This window comes from Varroa destructor, unplaced genomic scaffold (assembly GCF_002443255.2).
Source record: "Varroa destructor unplaced genomic scaffold, Vdes_3.0 BEIS01000001.1, whole genome shotgun sequence".
NCBI lineage: Eukaryota > Metazoa > Arthropoda > Arachnida > Mesostigmata > Varroidae > Varroa > Varroa destructor.
In genome coordinates this window covers 66,612,724-66,631,281 of record NW_019211454.1, presented here as the reverse complement: position 1 = coordinate 66,631,281, position 18,558 = coordinate 66,612,724, and the positions used below count along the sequence as shown (strand labels likewise).

The 18,558-nt window shown below is 40.0% G+C and overlaps 2 protein-coding genes across 12 annotated transcripts in view; one reads left to right on the top strand and one right to left on the bottom strand.

The window, feature by feature from the left end:
* LOC111255518 (uncharacterized) overlaps nt 1-18,558 on the bottom strand; it is a 185,383-nt gene that overhangs the window by 142,687 nt on the left and 24,138 nt on the right. The window lies entirely within an intron of this gene.
* The window catches only part of LOC111255520 (uncharacterized), a 31,927-nt gene that overhangs the window by 1,128 nt on the left and 12,241 nt on the right, over nt 1-18,558 (top strand). For 2 of the 11 annotated variants that reach the window (XR_015317136.1, XM_086974939.1), the window contains exons 1-3: nt 13-561; nt 1,063-1,175; nt 2,134-2,308. Coding sequence is in view for 10 of the 11 variants with exons in the window: in XM_086974939.1 (XP_086831065.1) it covers nt 548-561; nt 1,063-1,175; nt 2,134-2,308 (302 nt within the window). In the remaining variant the exon portion in view is untranslated. Of the gene's footprint in view, nt 1-7; nt 573-1,062; nt 1,176-2,133; nt 2,488-2,949; nt 4,493-5,326; nt 5,346-16,302; nt 17,435-18,558 lie in introns of those variants that run through there. The other 9 variants (XM_086974927.1, XM_086974920.1, XM_086974944.1 and 6 more) reach the window with 9 other exon arrangements.

Here is an 18,558-nt window from a genome sequence, read left to right as displayed (position 1 = left end):
TATTTACTTTTGTAGAGTACCACAATATGTTCTGGCGCCCATCTAATCAGCATGTGCTTCCACGAACGAACGGAATGGGACAATATTTGCTGATAAGGAGATGACTTCGCTTGGGCTACTGAAACTGTAATATACCGACACTAGCAACCTCTCAGATGTTAATCGGGATTATTCTTTCTTGACCAGGCACGTCACTACTACGTAGCCGTATCGTCGCTCGTAACGATGTCCACCTCACCAGCCCCGCTAGTCATCACCTATACGTTCATAACGCAGTTTCGCCATCGCTGAGTACGACGCTAGGTACAGCCAGCAAAGGCTGGCGAGGACAAAGAGAAATTCCGCGTGTTTCGATGAAGAATCAACAAAGCAGACCTACAATCCTAGAAATCGGCGCAGCAATCATCAATACAACGAATAAGAGCGCTGTTTCGAATTTTTCTTAATAGGATTTATAAACGTGTGTCATTCGCGCAGTCACTGACAGATCTCGCTTTTTATTGTTGTCAGAATCGTCTACTATGGAGCTTCCATCCCTGGACAATAGATGATGTTTTTGATGTACGTTTCCGGTAAGGCCTTACAGAAGACAAACGGGAAAAACTGTTTGTTTGCTTTTTCTGAGTAGAAAAAATATGCTTTCGAAGCTTCCTCCCAGTCTCCGACGAACATAGAACCGTAAATGTATATCGCGTAAATGAATATTTGATTTATGTCCTAGGTATAAAAATATTTGTTGTAAATTAGCTGTCTAGTTTTACCGAGCCGAGCACAGGTCTCATATTGAATCAAGCAGTGGATATCGCGACCCCTTTGACGCCCACTGGTATGGACTAGCATTCATGCATTTTCCAGTTACAATATACTCGACTAGTACAAGTAACTTGTACAATATTTTTATTACTACTATTAATTTAAACGATGTTTTAACTCTTTACACGAACTTCGCATTATATAGATATTGTCTAATCCTGATCGGTCTTATGTTCGGACTCTAAAGGTGGATATGTTAAATGACGTTTTACCCGTGGAAACACCCGTTTTGCTACTCTTTGTTTTCAGTGCTAAAAAGGCTGCGCAGGAGTCTCGCGGTAGTCGTTCTAGGCACGATGAGTACATTACAGATGACACATGTGCGCTTATTCGACGGTTATCTTCTTTCAAAAGAAGCCCAGGTAAATTCTCGAAAAGCTCGAATAGTCGAGAGAAAGGGTTTTTGGGCAGGTAACGCTATTGTCAAAACAATTTCAAATGCCAAACTGTCTTAGAGTAGTACGCACAGCCATAAGGTTCTTATCATACACGCCATACTTATCCTGGGCTTCGCTAAAAGACGAACGGAAAGTATCGATTGAAACGCTGTTTTCATGTTACACGTCTACGTACTACGATATCTTTATCATTCTGTAAATTGAAGCTGAAATATAACAAAATGACGACAACAGTAATTATGAAGAACAAAGCAAGAGCGTGTAAGAACTTTTAGCCATCAACAAACTAGGTATGCAGGAAAAAAGACCATTGATACTTACGCACCAGCCTAATAGCATAACGACACTAATCTAAATAGTCACTCCGTTTCCATATCAGCAGGCTAGAGTTTGAGAAAGGGCTTAGTCAGATGAATCTTCACATGGTGCTCTTACGATCTTCATGTACAACTAGGTCCAGCCAGTATCGAGAGGGATAAATTAGGAGAGCGTTAACGCATCCAATAGGTAACCAATACTTCATCAATATTCACGAGATACATTAGAATATTTAATTATCGAACCGATATTTAAATTTTTGAGCTTACCAATAAGACGCGCAGACAAAGGACCAAGGTACGAGATCTACGTTAAAGACCAGATTTCCTTTGCGCTGTCGTCTTCGAGCATCGGAGAGTCGCATGTTATCAAATTGTACCGAGCGGTTCTACTGTCTAGAAAAATATTTTTTTTTTAAGAATGATAAAAGAGATTTAAGAAAAATTGCGTAATGTTATACGCCGAAATAGGCCAGAGTTTCAATACAACAAGTCGTAACTTATTTATCACGATAGCCGATATCTCGTGCCGGCACCTGCCTAGCCTTTTGCCAAAAAACTGATGCCTATATTTGTATCACTTGTATTTGTTCTATCTAATCTAGCCCGTTGTGATTGTCTCTCTTACTCAAAGATCGAAGGAAACTTGCAAGAGCGGAATCTTCAGATGACTGACGAAATCCAGGGGTCGAGACTTGCTTCTACAACTGAACTCGGAAGTTGTTTGAACGACTGGAGAAAAATAGTACGATTAAAATTCGGGCAATTGAGGCATACCAAGTTAGTATCGAGGCAAATTTTCGATGCTAACTAATGTTTTCATATTTGATGGGTATAAACTGAGCTTTTATCAGTGACAACAACGTACATTTTCAGGCTACCAAGGATCTTTTCGTTTTTATTAATATTGCAAATAATAATAATATTGCCACTGGCTTTGTTGTTCTTGTTCGACAATATCTGTCTCTGTGTTTGGGATGTGTTGCGGTTGTTCTTTCGATAAGCACAGTGACCATGCGTGACACGCCGTATCGTCGACAACATTCGTGTCGGCGGTCGCGTACATACTGTCTGCCTAGCTTATATATTTTGTTCTTTTTTTTTTTGTTCGATTGAAACTTATTCATTCACTTACGTATAAAATATGATGCTATCGTGCGAAATAGATATGTAATTCGGCCGTTGGATCCTAGCTGATCTACGCAAAAACACAAACACAGCTTTGTATACGGGTTTTGGCAGCGCTGCTGTATCGATGATTATCGCGTCTTGCTATCGTTTTTTTTTGCTGTTATCGGTCTTTTTTTCTTTGACATTTACGTGCTTTTATCTCGTACATGTATACGCATCGAAGAATGCTGAGGCTGTTCTACCATCTGGGGTGGCATAGCCCTACGATCTTCAACTGTTTCTGTTTCCAGATAGCAAGAGTAGCAGTAACTATAAATAAAACTCCAAAAAAAAAGCAAACCGAAGCCGTAACGCGCGGCATGGATGAACAGTAACGTCTTCTTTAAGGTGGTCAACAGTGATCCAATTAGAATTGATACAAGAACACGGCTGCTTTGTCCACGGTGCTGTCGATGCTGCTATCGCTACCACTTAGCTGATAAAACATATCATATCGATTATTCGCCCGTCGATTTAACATAAAAATTCAGTGTACGCCAAACTGTACAGCGTAGTATTATTGACTGTGGCAGCAGCAAGTGTAGCTCAAAACGAGTGCTAAGGAAGCAAAAGAAACAATAACAAACACGCAGCAAATGGACGCCAACGGCCAAGACAATGCTATAACAACAGAGAGCTACAGGCTATCCAGCAATTACCAACACGTTTACAAACAGGATAATATAGTCGACGTAACGATCCGTTCGATCGTACGTAACGATCCCCCTGCGGGACGATCTATCAATTTATTATGATATACAGGCTTGTCCGGATCGAAAAAAGAAGTGAAAGCAGGTTATATTTTCACTTCTCTTTTCGTCGGTTCTGATTACCATCTTACTGTCAACGTCACAGAAGGTCCAGCTATTATGGCCTGGACAAACGCGTCACAAGTCGAATGAAAACAAAACGACGTAACGGTAACGACAGCACCATCATCGTCGGCCTATTCATATCAGCGTACTTCCTGCCGATATCGCATAATTTATATGAGCGTCATCAAAACTAAACAGTCGAAGTTTTTTCCTCTGTCTGTTTTTTCCCGCTTCTAAATAGGCTCGGCTACCAACAGTGCAATCACAAGTTAGTAGGAAAAAAGACAAACGCTCGAATAACGACGCATCTGTCATAAGTATAGAGGTGAATGCAATGGCAGCTAGGAGGATTCTGACCTGTATTACATTGATTATTCCACCCGGTATATTACCCATAGTAATAGCGTTAGTGATATTATCATAAGAATAAGTTTAATGTTCCCGCATCAGTCGACCTTCGTCAATTATCTGTTCACGCCTGCCTCGCTGTTACTTATTAACTACTAGCATTATAAGTAAGAACTTAAATTAAGTTGAATTAGGTATAGGGCGGGATTTCTGTTGCGGTTTGATTTTACGGTCCCAGGAAAGGTTCCGTTTAGATAGTGATATTTATCTAATCAGCAGCATACAACCTGCATCTTCTTCCACCTCGAGCAAATTCTTCTTCTTATAGTTGATTACCCATGGTCAGAGCCCATGGAGAACGCTTTTACCTATCAGGTAAAAGTGAACGGAGCTCACGATTCTATATTGTATATATATATTATACGATTCTATAATGTAAAACAGCGCACATTCAGTGGCTACAACTAAGAGACCTATCACGATGCACTTCGTTCCGTGAATTGAATGTAGTGAAAGGTTGAAATCAACTTCGCAATTCGACAACTAGCGCTGATGTAACTTTTTCAATTAGCACGATAACAAGCTATATATCACTGATGCATTTAAAAGTAAAATTACTGCTGTAATATTTCGTAATGTGTAATTATTAGCAACCCGCTAAGGAAAAAGCTATTTCACGAAATCGAATGGCAACAGGCAAGCACAAGCCATGGCCACAACAACAGACAGATTTAACAAACGACAACTAAAATAAATAAAGTTTTACCTGTTTTCTGTAATACGTAAGTTCTTTCCAACAAACTCTTGTTCAATTGCACAAGATAACGAACGGTGTTACTTATTGCTCCAAAACAAGGCAATAACTGATATCGACTGAACCAGTGTTAACCAATGTCGTCCGATGAGAGAAACAGTGATGTCCCACATTAGCCCATCAGCTCTTTCAACCTCATCGTCTTTGTGTCCATAAGTCCCCTAAGACTTGCCATTGGCCTTGGAGCGATTTTTATCCCTATGAGTTATATTGCGACGGACGGATACACACAAAATGTCCGACCGAATCGATATTGATCGGCAATCACTGCAATCTAGATAAGGACGCTAGCAAAATCGGATGTAGCAGAGACACCCCAAACGACAGCCCGCACGAGTATCTTTATAATCAATCGTTCCGTATAAGTCCTCTACCTGGATAGGGAAATTTGTATATAGCGGGACTCTTGCAAGTCAAGCAATATTGTAGCCCCATTGAACTTCTGTCTAAATTGGTTGACGCAGTGATAAGCAACTCATGTTGTTTCTGCTGTATTTTAAATCCGTAAGTATATAAACACTGTGCTTATAGCGCAAACGAAACATGAACTTAGTCAAAGTTCCGACTTTTATATATAATTATTCATGTTTGTATTATGCATATTATATAATTATGCAAGGTGGAACCTCTTTAAATTTGCTTCCTCCATAGGTAGATGCCTGAGCGAGGCTACTACAGGCGAGGACTTCTGAGCCTATTTACCTGGACACGACGCAATGAATACAGCATAACTTTTGATACATATGCCCAGTCGTTAAAACCTGTAAGAGGTGATACTAATAACGATATAATGCAAGAGTGGCTATACTCTTTGGACACACTAACATACCGATGTCTTGAATGATATAAAGGTTTCACTGTAAAAAAGAAAGGAATATATCTGTTTGCTCTTTGAATGAGTGCTTAATCAACTAATGTGAATCTCTATGTTAATGGAGGATTTACTCATTTGGTTTACTCGATTTATAACAATACTGCTTAATAGGGCTATCGACAAACTTCCTTTAGCCATAAACATTTCCACCACACATTGCAGATGGTTACTTTGAACGAAAAATCCAAATTTAAACCTCGCGGGAAAAATCTAAGGTTTGAGAGTGGTTTTCAAATGATTACATTGCTGGATAAAAATACGTCACCCAACATACAATCTGATACATTACTTTTGTTTTTGCTCATTCAACCAGCTCTGGCCAATAGATTTTTCCACAGCTGGCGGCGATCGCTCATGGAAAACATTTTGAAAAATCCGTTTATGACTCGGGACTCGGTATCACAGCTAAGTAGTTCCTCAAAAACCTTTCAGGCTAGAGGACCTATACCGTAAAAGAAGCTACCATATTCCTGGAATTTGTTGCTGGCAGGCTGAATTGTGTCCACACCCAGTTTCGAATTTATACCCTAGGATTAATAGGCGTGCACCATGACATCGCGTTAATGTCCTGCACGGGCGCTTTGACCAATCGCTCTTCCCTTCTGTACGCTTACTCACTTTCCTATGCCATCACAGCCTGCACGATCACATAACTTAGGGTCCCGATGGCTACATAGACATGCGCAGCTGAACGAAGAACAATACTGCTTATAAGTTTTCTGGCACTCGCAGCATTTAGTACTTGCTGACTGGCCAGTCGTTTACCTAATAGTCTCTGAGCTTCCCTAGCTAAAAGCAAGGATATTAGAGTTGAAATTGTGGGTATTTGAATAGATCGATTACTTTCAACGCCAGGTTGGCAGCTATCGTTCGTCAATGAAAGATTTTATTGATATATCACGCAAAGCTAACTAACTGCCGACTGAATAATATGTCTGTAAATGACGATGATATGGGCAGAATGTATTCAATATTAAGTAAACTGAGCAAAACTATAGGATCTGGCTCACGTATATCAATGTTGATTACACTGGTCGATAGCTATGTTTCGTCGAATTTTGACTCTGTTTACTGGGTTGTCTGCCAACTACCTGTTATTTCATTGGTAAACCTATCCGGCACATCCGTTCCAGGATAATGGGAGCATGCAATAAAGCAATGACAGCAACAGTACGTGTATTTGCTATTACTCCTATGATTATGTTCGTTCTTTGCAACTATCATATCGTGAATGATCCACTCAATCTTCGAAAACAAATATCTGCCTAAAGTTGGATAGTTAAGTGAATTACCTATAAGTTAGTTCATTGCATTTGCAACTTGTAGATATACAATATTAATAGAATCCATTAAATTGGTCGACTCCCATCGTTTCCAATGAACTCCCTTAAACGAGCTACCGTTCTAAGATCTTCCAAATTCTTCATCTAACTAGTCTTGTGTGCAATTGGTAATTACGGTTGCAATTTCTTCAATTACAAGGGCAATTTTTTGTCGAGGACTATCATGCTGTCAATATCGTTCGTCTGCTAGGACACAAAAGGACCAGCATTCGCTAACAACTCGTGATAGCAGTTATTAACATTCGCTCGTAGATTCACTCGTGTCTTTTATCAGGGAGGAGCAAGCGGAGTTTAACTTTTCTTTTGGCTAAAATTATAGCTTTGCACCAACACTTCGCTTTGTAACTGACGGTAAAATAAGTTACTAGGCATGCTTAACGCACCTATTACTGATACTTACCGTAAAGGTGGTAGTAATAACAGTAATCGAAACACTACGTCGAAGCACCGGCAAGTGGAACAGTGCGTGGCGTTATTCGAGTCCCATAAAAATTTTGTTTATTATTATTATTATGTTATTTAAAAAAAGCGGGAAAATCCGGGAAAAAATTTCCCGTTCGTGTTGACAGCAGTTCGTCGTCAGTGCACTCCACTTAACTCCGTTGCGGTTACTTAGTCGGTTACAGCCCAGGGAATGAGTCCGAGTAAATGAGTACTTTCATCGATGATGACTGTTGTTTTAAGCTTTCATGTCGATGTCTCAGTGCTTCATCGTTGGCATGAAGATCAAAATAATACAGGCATAAAATGACCGCGGCAGCGGCCCTAAAATCAATACCTGCTACCCAAAGGGAATACATGACAAGTTTGTGTTTTGTCTAACTGGTGAAAACAGAAGCAAGCCAAATACATTGCAGCTCGCAGCGGACCGAGAGAAACAAAGTTTACTTTAGTAGCTCTTAGAAAATAGCCTGCCCTATTAATAGTAATATTCTTCTCTATTGTTTTTATTACATTCTTGATGTTGAAAGGTCTGCTGCCCAAATGTACTAGACATCCTAATCAGTTTCAAAATACCAGTGAACTTGCATACAGACATATTGCAATTATAACCTTGTCGATGCTGATGCTGAAAATTGCACTTAAACTCTCGCGACCGACAACGACTATTTTTTGCATCTGGGTCAGTTACGATATACAGAACGGGCTTGATTACGGCAAGCCCACTTTGCTAGCAACAAACAGCTCAGGAATTAGTCTGCCAAAAGTAGCATTTAAGTTTAGATCTCATGTAGTATTACGTTGAAACGTGACTCGTTTTAAGGGCTATCCCGGGTGCTGTATCACATGGGATAGATTCTCATCTGGCTGGCCCAAACCAATACATTTAATAAAAAGGGGTAATCCAAAATTAGCATTCATTCTTCGTCGTATTTGGATGAAATGTTGGTTCATATCTTCTTTAAACTTACGTGTTCGCGATTCGTACACGCACGTACAGTCAAATGCTAACGATAAGGAAAGAAGTAAGCCTTGGCGATAATATATTTCTGCTGCTAAAACGTAATTTTTAAATGTATTTCATAATATCACGAAAACTATCATTGTTGTAAGTTACGTAGCATGACAAGGTATGATAGTATTGAACTCACCCAAATATAAGGTTAAGGTATTAGTTCTGGAGCAGCCCTATGGTGTGCATAGCAGGCTACGAGGTTAGGACAAAGTACTTTGTATAATTTAATCGAGACACGAGTGGAATAACATATACGTTCGTCTAGTCTCACGTCATAAATAGATTGACAGCGCAGAGTCTGAAGCCTACATCCGTAAACAAAAGTAGCAAAATTAAGAAGGCATATCGAACTCTCCCATTTGTTGCACCTCTCTAGAAAGATATATATATATATATTTGAATAGTTATACATGATAATCTAAAAATTAATTTCTATTAAGCTGACAATATCTGTAAATATCTCCCAGAGTTTGAAGTATTTGACTAAAGTTATTCCTCTATAAAAAAAAATGAAAGAAGGCTCCGTATCCTTAACAAGTGATAATAAATCTAAGAAAAATAGTATAAGAACTTTTATCGCAAGTCTTAATTGTCCAATTCATTGCAGGTTTGCCTGATTCTGTGCTAATCTCTTGTGGCAATAAACGCTGTGCCAAAAACAGGCCGCAGAGCCTTGATGTTTTCTGTCAAGCTTCATTACGACCTGCCATCTTTCACAGATGATGTGGAGTAAATGCAGGATAAAATTCAATTCTATGGAAATTCAAATCAAAACCGTCTCAATGTTACAAGCATTTTGCTTGTTTTCAAAAATTAATTATTATTTTCTAAAAATCAAACAGAAGATAGCAAGGAGATATAATATTGGTGGTATATCTTTATTTTCATATATTTAATCGATCTTGATTTTTTTACGTGCAATTATGTAATGTTTTGGCACAGGCTAAGTGAAATGTTTTAATTATCTTATTAGTACGAATATTTATGCAGCGATTTTTTTCTTTACGTTAACGTTTCGTTCGTTGTACTTTCATGTAACAATTGACAAACATCTGCCAACCAATGAAAGACCCTATTTAGTCTCTATCCTAATTATGGCTTCTGAGTATATATATATGGGCAAATGGTGGTATGGAGTAACTTATCACCACAAGTTCCGTCGTGATGGGGACACTAAAGCGAACGTTTGACGAGCTATGCTAGAACGACTATGACGAGAAAAATGCTAGAACAATCAACTGAGTATCTTCCAGTATAAGACTTAGTATATAACGCTGGAAAGCATTATAAGCCCGAAGTAACACGATTATTTTATGATCTCCATAGTCAATTTATACCAACAAACCAAACAATAGATTAACAATACGCTGCTAAAAAAATCGAAGTAGATGAAAATGGCAAGACACGATACTTGTAATTGGCTGGGTAATGTATACGTTTTTGGTATACACCTCTCTGGTGTAGACCTGGTACGAACAAGACATATTATTTTCTAATGTTAACATTGGGCAAGTCCTTCAAATTAGGCGTCCCGATCATAGTGATGCAATAGAACATTTACAATGTAACAAAAACAGTTTTGAAAAATCTGATTTAACAAATCCAATTTTTATGTTGTCGCTAAGAAATATATTTTCTATAAACTTTCTATCAGAGATTATTATTAGGTCTCCTTAGAGCATTTCCAATTGAAACATAGGTTTCGAAACCTTTTTTATTCAATAAATCGATAGTATCGTGTACCTCGAATATAATATCGTGTATGAAAAGAATCCGTTCAAAATTGTCGAATTGGCTTAATTTGGCTTGCTGTGTTCGGCGGTAAAATCTTAGGGGAGGAAGTGTGTGCCAAATGGTAATACGCGGAACTATTTGTCAGTCGGACGGATAGACGGACTGGACGAATTAGAGCGACTCATTTTGCTGGTACTAGACTTAGCTTTTGAGAGCGCCTTTGCCTATTTATTTATTGGACCTGTTTATTGGACTTTTAAGGACTTGCCCATTCAGATATATCTATCCCAACGGTTAATGCTAGTGTTGTATAAGATAAAATACACCATTTATAATTTCGTTGTTTCAACTTCAACAACGCTTTACAATATAATAATAGAATAACTGATAATTATTTATTCAATAGGAAAATGACGCATGGATTAACAACAATGCTTTTCGTAACTCTAACGAAGCTTGATCCAATGCACACCTTTCCAGGTGTACAATTAGTACATAAATATATTTGTATTATCACACACAGGGAGATATACTCCGAGGCTAATACAATGGACAAAAGAACTCATGAGGTACAATTGTATCTCGTGCTTATTCACGTGCAACGGTAAATGACCTTGTCTGTACAATGTATTGCTCATCTGATTGACTGGGGTACTGTCGCTGATGCACCCTGATGGTAACGGAGAACTGCTTGATTTGTTAACAATTGTAACCCGTCTTTTAAGACCTTTTTTTTGTCACGAACACAGACGTATCATTATTAATCCAACAGTAATACCGCATTATCTATTCGTATCAAGTCCGTCGATTAATCTAGTCCCTAAAGAATTGTAACAATTAAAGTAAATAACACAACTTTGTGGTGAAATGGGTTTTGCTAGTATACCAAACAAGTTTCAAGCAAAATCCAGCCTTAGCCAAAGCGATCATTAACCATTGTTTTGACTACCAGAGGGTTTGCATGATACGAAACACGACTATCGGCTTGTAACGATGACGCTCATTGACTGTGGCTGCTACGTGTAGCGTAATGCATCGGTTCAGTCGCCACGAGGCCATGCTCCAAACCAGATGGGACCATATGGTCCGCTAAATTCAACTCCGCTTCTTTATCTCACTATCAAACTTGACGTGTTTCGCCCGCGCAGTACCTCTGCGGAGAACCCCCAATTGTTCCCTGTCTGTTCAGCCTCTTCATCCAGTCGGAGGATAGTGGGGCTTACTACCACGAAAAGCACTACGCACCCCAAATATCAATCTACTAGTACCGCTGCCTGTCTGGGAATATCAATTGGTTGGTCTATAAAAGATCCTTGTCCATTTCGAACTTAAATCAATATATATATACCCTAGCGGAGTTATAATAGACCCTAGGAGCGATCATCTCGTCGGGGACGATCCACACTGCCAACGAACCGTCATAACTAACAGACGATAATCGGTTTGTTTGTATGAAAATGTTCAATGCGAATGGGGGGAGAAGTATATATGGCGGCTGAAAGCGAGACCAAAAGGCACTGAGGATTAAATTGGCACATTCAAAGTGGAAAAAAAGTGAGTAAAAGGCAAGCGAGAAGAAACGAGTAAGGGTTAGACAGAATGCCAAAAATCCACGGTGGCTTCTGGAGCCTATATATAAAAGATATGATAGAAATGGCAGAGGTCTGCCACTTGGGACAGTTGATGCTTAACAAAAAGGCAGAGAACGCAATACAATATGCTGGCCAGTGGTATTTGTACTGGTAGAGGGCAGCAATGGCCTCCGTAAGGGAATCCCTTAATTTCTCATAGTAAGATTAATTCGCCTCTGGCCACGCTAAAACTTAGCTAAAATAATATTAAAGAAAAATGGTCGGTTAGATCGCCGGTCGCAGCAAAGGCAGAAAGGGCCGAATGTACGGATCGGCGTTTTGGCTCGGTCTTAAATCATTCGGGAGATATTGTGAAAAGTTATACGCATATGCACCAAGCTGGATCAGGTAAAATCAACGAGGATGTGAACAGTTTGAGAAAAATGGAGTCATCCAAATATGACGGCAGCTGTCAACGGACAACCTTCAGTGAAACCATAGTGAAAAAAAAAAAAGCAAATCTTTCAGTAGCTTTCCGTTATGGAATGAAATTTATTACACCAGATTCTACATATAATGCCACGAAAAACAAATACATGATCGGGCGTTAGCAAGCGTTTGACGACATTTATATTCCAGACCTCGCCTTAAATCGTAAGTGCTCAAACACTGGTATAATAACCGACCACCGATGTTAATATCAGTGCCACGCTAACATTCAGTTTTGTTTAACCACTATTATTTTTGTTTATTTTTTCCACATCCGGTGTAATTGAGTGTAGCTTCTGGTCTGTGGATCTCCGTTTTCTTTTAATCAGACAGGACCGGTCTATACAACTGCGTTTACGGCTACTACATAATAAAAACAGATTTGATTTCTTCCCTTCTTAACTCTTTTTTTTTATAAGTATTACAACTCGGGAAACCTACAATCGTTTTGCCCCTCGTATCGTGTTGTTCTGCTCTCGTACCTCGTAGTTTATTTTGACATCAATAGTTACGTTATTTGAGCATTGTTTCCATTTGCGTCGACTTTTCTCCGTATAACGTTTGTAATTTTTAAGCAATCTCATCATCAGAGGCGGGGTTAGCAGCAAATATTACACTAACAACTCAGGTAACGGCTGAATCAAAGAGCAGCGGCGATTTCTCCATCTTTAACTAAACGCAATAAAGGAAGATACCCTCCTACAGGAAGCGCAAAAGCTTCAATCGATGACTTAATAACTATACATTATATTACCCTAATAAGCGTTTCTCTATCGTAGAGAGGATCGGCCACCATCGTCTTCGTCGCAACAAGCGCTCTTATCGTTGCTATTGTTGTAGTACTATAGCTATTGTTGGCAAAAAAGGCACCCCAAAAGAAAGCGAAAACTACCCCAGCGCGACATGCGCAATGATTGAGTGCCTAATGTTATAAATGTTCTTTGTCGACGCCGTCGATGAATCCTTTAAACTAATTGAGGAAACCATATGCAAATCAATGTCGTCTGTCGCGTTACTGTGGAGAGCCGTCTATCAGATACACGTTGCTACCTATAACAGTGATCGTTTGTAGAGGCCGTAACGGCTAGTAATAACATTAGAGAATCACACATTGATCTATGTTGTTAGTGCGTGAGCCTATACAATTCATTCTGTGTTTTATGATTTTATTATTATATATTCGGCCACCATCACACTGGCGACAGACTGCACCACGAAACGTCCTTAACGCGCGAAGCTTTTTAATTAGCGGCCGAGCACGATACAAACCTAGGCGTCAACGATATCTACGACACATCTACTTTACTGTATAGCCTAGCTGGCTAGATCATCAATGCTATATTTATGCGCTAGCGGCTCACTCAGCTTCACTTTTGTCCTCTTTTGCCATCTACAAAGCATCAAAACATTCCCCGTCCTGCTACGCCATATTGAAGCTCTCCCTGGCCATTGTTGTACGCTATAATGGGGCAAAGCCGTGCGGATGCGCCGTCTATTGTCGCCGCTCGTCCGCTGCTGCCTTGACTGTCTCTGCGTACCGTTAAATGTATACGGCGTGCGTAGTTCTGATAATAAGCACAGAGCAAAAAATCTTAATTTTCAGCGAGGCATTTCACATCAGTCGTATATACGTATATATATTTATAAGGGGCAAACGGGCGGTCGATGCGGCAACGGAAAATACAGGTAAACAAGAATATGCCGTTACGAAACACCGTGATAATGACAACAATAATAGAAGCGAGCGAGTGGTGAACTTTGATGGAAGGATTGGCCGTTGGAAGCGACAGAAAGAGTCTGGTTCATTTAAAAAGGTCAGGCTTTGGCGATATTTACTTAGAAAAAAAAAAAGAGAACTCCTCTTGAAACACCGAAAAAGTGAAGAAGCAATCGCTATTTAATTGGAAACTGTGAGACGCAATCTTTCGTTCACAGAAACATTGCCATCAAACAGTCGCACGGATAGTTGGTTCTGTTCTGAAGCTATTTACATCTTTTGTATTGAGGGGATAAATCTTCTATGAAATGACAGGTTTATTGGTACCGTTGACTTTCTCTGATCTATTCATATATATTCTTGTTTCTTTTAACGGTCAGATCTTTAACAGTATGTACAACTTCGATTTGAAAGCATCAAACCACTTTGCGTACATTGGCATCATTTACCGCCTGTGGATAAATCTAGCTCTGCGAAGTGAAGCCACACATAGCAGCATCCAAAACTAACCTTAAGGCGGACAGATTTTTCACGCCTATTGTTTGAAGTAACTAACAGACGTCTTGATAGTATGTTTGCGATGAATCGTAATGTTCTATCGTAAGTTACCAGTGACAAGACGAGACCCGGCCTTCCACATCCTATCAGGTGACGTTAATGCCACACGACCAGTGGGTCAAATAAGTTTGGCTATTTTGTACTTAGCTTCTGTCGTTGTTGGTTTTTTTGAGTTTATACACTCTTGTAGTTTCAACATTTATGTATAAATGTAAAAATCCCTTAACAACGACGCTCAGAGGCATGCAGGCACAAGACATACACACAAAGACGCACACACATACGAACACCAGCGCTTACTTTCCGCTGATTAACTTTCCTAAGCGGCATCGATGATGGCCGTTATGAAAAACAGCAATCAAAATAAACGTATAAAGGTCAGATAGTATTAAATAACAGTTACCATCGTTAGTGTAACTCTTGCTAATAGTAACAAAAAAAATTCCTTCTGTGAGAGCAATGCTTGCGCTAACAATAAATATAATTCAGTTTCTATCCCTAAACGACAGCGACCGTAGAACGAAAGTGTTACCCAAAGGCAGAAACGGGACGAAAAACTATTCTGCCCGATTTAGGCCGAAATCGATAAGCGCAGCTAATTCTTTAGGTCTTCCTTATTAACGACGGTGAAGCATTTGTTTGTTTATCGGTCTACCTGTGCATACGCGTAAGGCACCGCTTTGGCAAGGATCTGTTGTTGTTGCCGCCACGTTAGCACGGCGCAGGTGCTCATCGAAGCAGCTGATCGTCGCTTATGAATCGCTGCTGTCCCGATTCTGCCACAGCCTGCGTCGCAGAATTGTCGACAACGGTGGCGGCCAACGATCGCGCCTCTCTAACGTCCTTGAGGCTAAACGCCCGCAGGGCATGGTGCCACGCGATTTCCGTTGGTTCCTTATTAACGTCTTGCTCAGCCGTGCGAGTTTAGCGCAACTATACTATAAAAAAAAAGTCGAATGGAGTCACACGGGGCAATGGCTATAGAATATTGATGTCTGGGATTGACGGCGCCCGAGCTACGTAAGAGCTTTAGAATAATGGCAACAGCGGCATCAGGAACGGTATAAATAGAAGCTTTTGAAGCAACGATCTATCGCACTATGTTTTCGTATACTATTTATTATGTCAGCGTTGTTATTGCGTATAATTGTCTGCATCTGTATAAATCTATACACGTGTACACACCGCGAAACAATACTCACGCTTGTGATGTGTATCAATTTCTGTCTGTTACAACTATTGGAAACGGATAGTGCGAGTCACTTAGCTAGCGGTCAAGCGATGAATCCGGCTAATTATTTTTTTGAACGAACGACAACGTTGACACAAGACTGGTCTGATCGGGTAGGGAAAATTGCAGAAGAGGAAATCGATCGCTTGCAACAAACAACAAATAGCATTATGTATACATTGTTGAATCTTGCTGACTTCGCAGCATTGCTGCTACTTGTTAGATAAGGACAAAGTGCTCTCGTAGAAGTAGCTTGAAACAAGCCAACGACTCTTCTGTAAAAAATCCAACATCGACAACAAATAATCTTACTCACGCACACGAAACGACTCTGGCCGTTAGCTATCGTTGGATAGACGCGTTACAAGTAGGAGATCAGGGTGACTTTGTTCCTGCTCTGAAATTGCCTTTTGTATTCAGATACTGGGTCGTATAAGCAGATACGCGCAGAATAAAGAACGCTGCCAATGAATCGAGTATGAGCGATGCGAACCTAACGTGGCGCAGGTATTCGAATGCACGCAAACTATGAGATCAGGAAGAAAAAATTAATTTAACAAGTATTACATTTTTTATTGTCTACCAAACGCTAGACGTCGTTCTGCTGAACATAAAAGTGACCAAACAAGTTTCCCGTTTACGATTTCGTTCCAGGTGCGTGCGTCCGTGCGTGCCCGCTGTCAGTACAAGCAGGCGCTTACATTCGATATTAACGTGTCACTGACGTCCGAACAGCCTCGCTAACCAATTCCAATATCTATGCTAATGGCTCTTGTCACACTGAGGATGCACCATGCGTGTACCGATGAAGTTGCAAATCAGTCTGAATTATAGTTGGATGTTAAGTGTTTTTTTTTTCTATTTTATATATATATATGCCAAGTTTCAAAACCTTTGGTACATTTTCGCTTTCCCTACGAGTAAATATCTGTGGATCCGTAAATAGATGCAGTTGTGTTGAAGTTGAAGATCTAGAAAACCGTCATCGCCGGCAAGGCTTGCTGTGGCGTTTCTTTACGACTCTACACAGCCCAGCGACGCCAGCGATTGACTATTCGAAATAGATTTTTTTCCTAGAGACTCACGAAACGAACGCGCTCAGATGATCAAAGATAAAAATGAGCTATTTTGAAAATGGGACGCGTCTACTGAGTCGTACCGATACGAGCACCTACGTGGCTACGTAGCTACGAAATATCGATAGCTCACATAAATTAGGTTAGGTTCTGCAAATATCTTTTCACTTGTGGAAATAAGTTAATTTATATGCAGGGTCTTCACTCCGTTATTAATGCACTTACGGTTCATATTGTCTTGCGTGCGAGGTGTTGCTTCGAAGCAAAGAAGAACACAATGACGGCCAGGTCGAGGCTACAAGCTTGTAGAATCCAAACATGCCATTTTTTCTAATAGAATAATTTTGCTGACTGAAGTGACCCTCCTCATTAGTAAGAAATCTAGCTACAATAAACTCATTCCAAAGATCGTAGTTAGTATTGTGACTATGTATGTACATATTATTGGCCATTGAAACAAGCGATCCCTCACAATTATTTGAGAGAAACTATTTTTCTCGAACGCAGGTCCAGTACGACGTGGGGTTAGCTTCTTACTCCGACGTAGTAATTTTGTTGACACATGTCCGACTGTCTTTTTTTTCTACCGGTTTGTACGATTCTTTCGTTAGATTGCGATAATAGATCGATAAGGCCTCGCAGTAGACGGCCAACTTGCCAAGAGCTTTTGCCACAGCCATCTGTTGATTTTCACTATGGTTTCTAGCGAAGTTATACAGTCTCCAAGTACGTATGCTTTTTAACATAAAAGTTGCATCTACAGTGTTTCTGTCCATCTTCGCTTCTCGACTTGGCTAACGCATGGCAACGAGAGTACTTAGAATGGCTCACTCATCTAGTTAGTAATGTTCATACTTGAAAAAACAGGCATGTATGTTTATATCGGACGTAGAGAGCAAAGCGTTATTGATGAATGAAGTACTCAAACTGCATGGAGAAATAGCGCATTCTATATCTCGGAGTTGGCTACGACGGGCCTAAGAACAATTACGTTAACCTGTTCTCGATTACGTAACTCGACCACACACACAGTTCAACATACACGTCGGACTGCACAAAGTGGACTGATGCCTCACGATCAGCCCAGACGAGAGATAAATTTTAAAGGCCAGTCGCCCATGATGATGATGATGATGATGATAGTAAAAGGCCCTTGGTGAAAATTGTTCGGTCAGGGAGTCGCTAATCAAAAATGACTACTTTTATCAGAGTCAGTACGCCAACAGTGAGCACCGGTCGTTACTTCCGTGCTGACAGATATTCTTATTCCAGCCGTCTAACAATACTAATAGTAAGAGCATTATAGTCTATGAACGGCTAACGAGATTACTGTATAAGAATATATGCTATTGAAAAACAAAAAGTGGCTTCGGTGATAACTCAGCAAAGAATTGAATACGTTACGAAGCTAAACGAATATTCAACAGCGAAGCTGTGGTTCACAGCTAGTAAATAGGAGTTGGCAGGAGAAGTTAAGGGACAGCAGAAGCTAAAGAATAGGAGCGGTTCAAGGCTAACAGGCCCAAACTAGAGCACGCACATGATATCAACACCGCTCCAAGTATTACATCTAAAATGGTTTCATGCTCATGTATTTTTGTTGCGAACGATGATTTCAAAACAGCTTCTTTGGTACCATGGCAAAGAAAGTACTTGGTAAAGATAATCCACCGTCACGGGTCGATCATTCGGGTTATCTATAGTAAGCAGACAGATGAACGAATGGGACTATTTTTAGGTGCTGGTTTTTTCCTCCAGTCTAGACAGTGGTGTAGAGATACTGAGCGAAAATCTTCTGCAGATTATGGCGATCAATCGAATTTAGATACGGTGG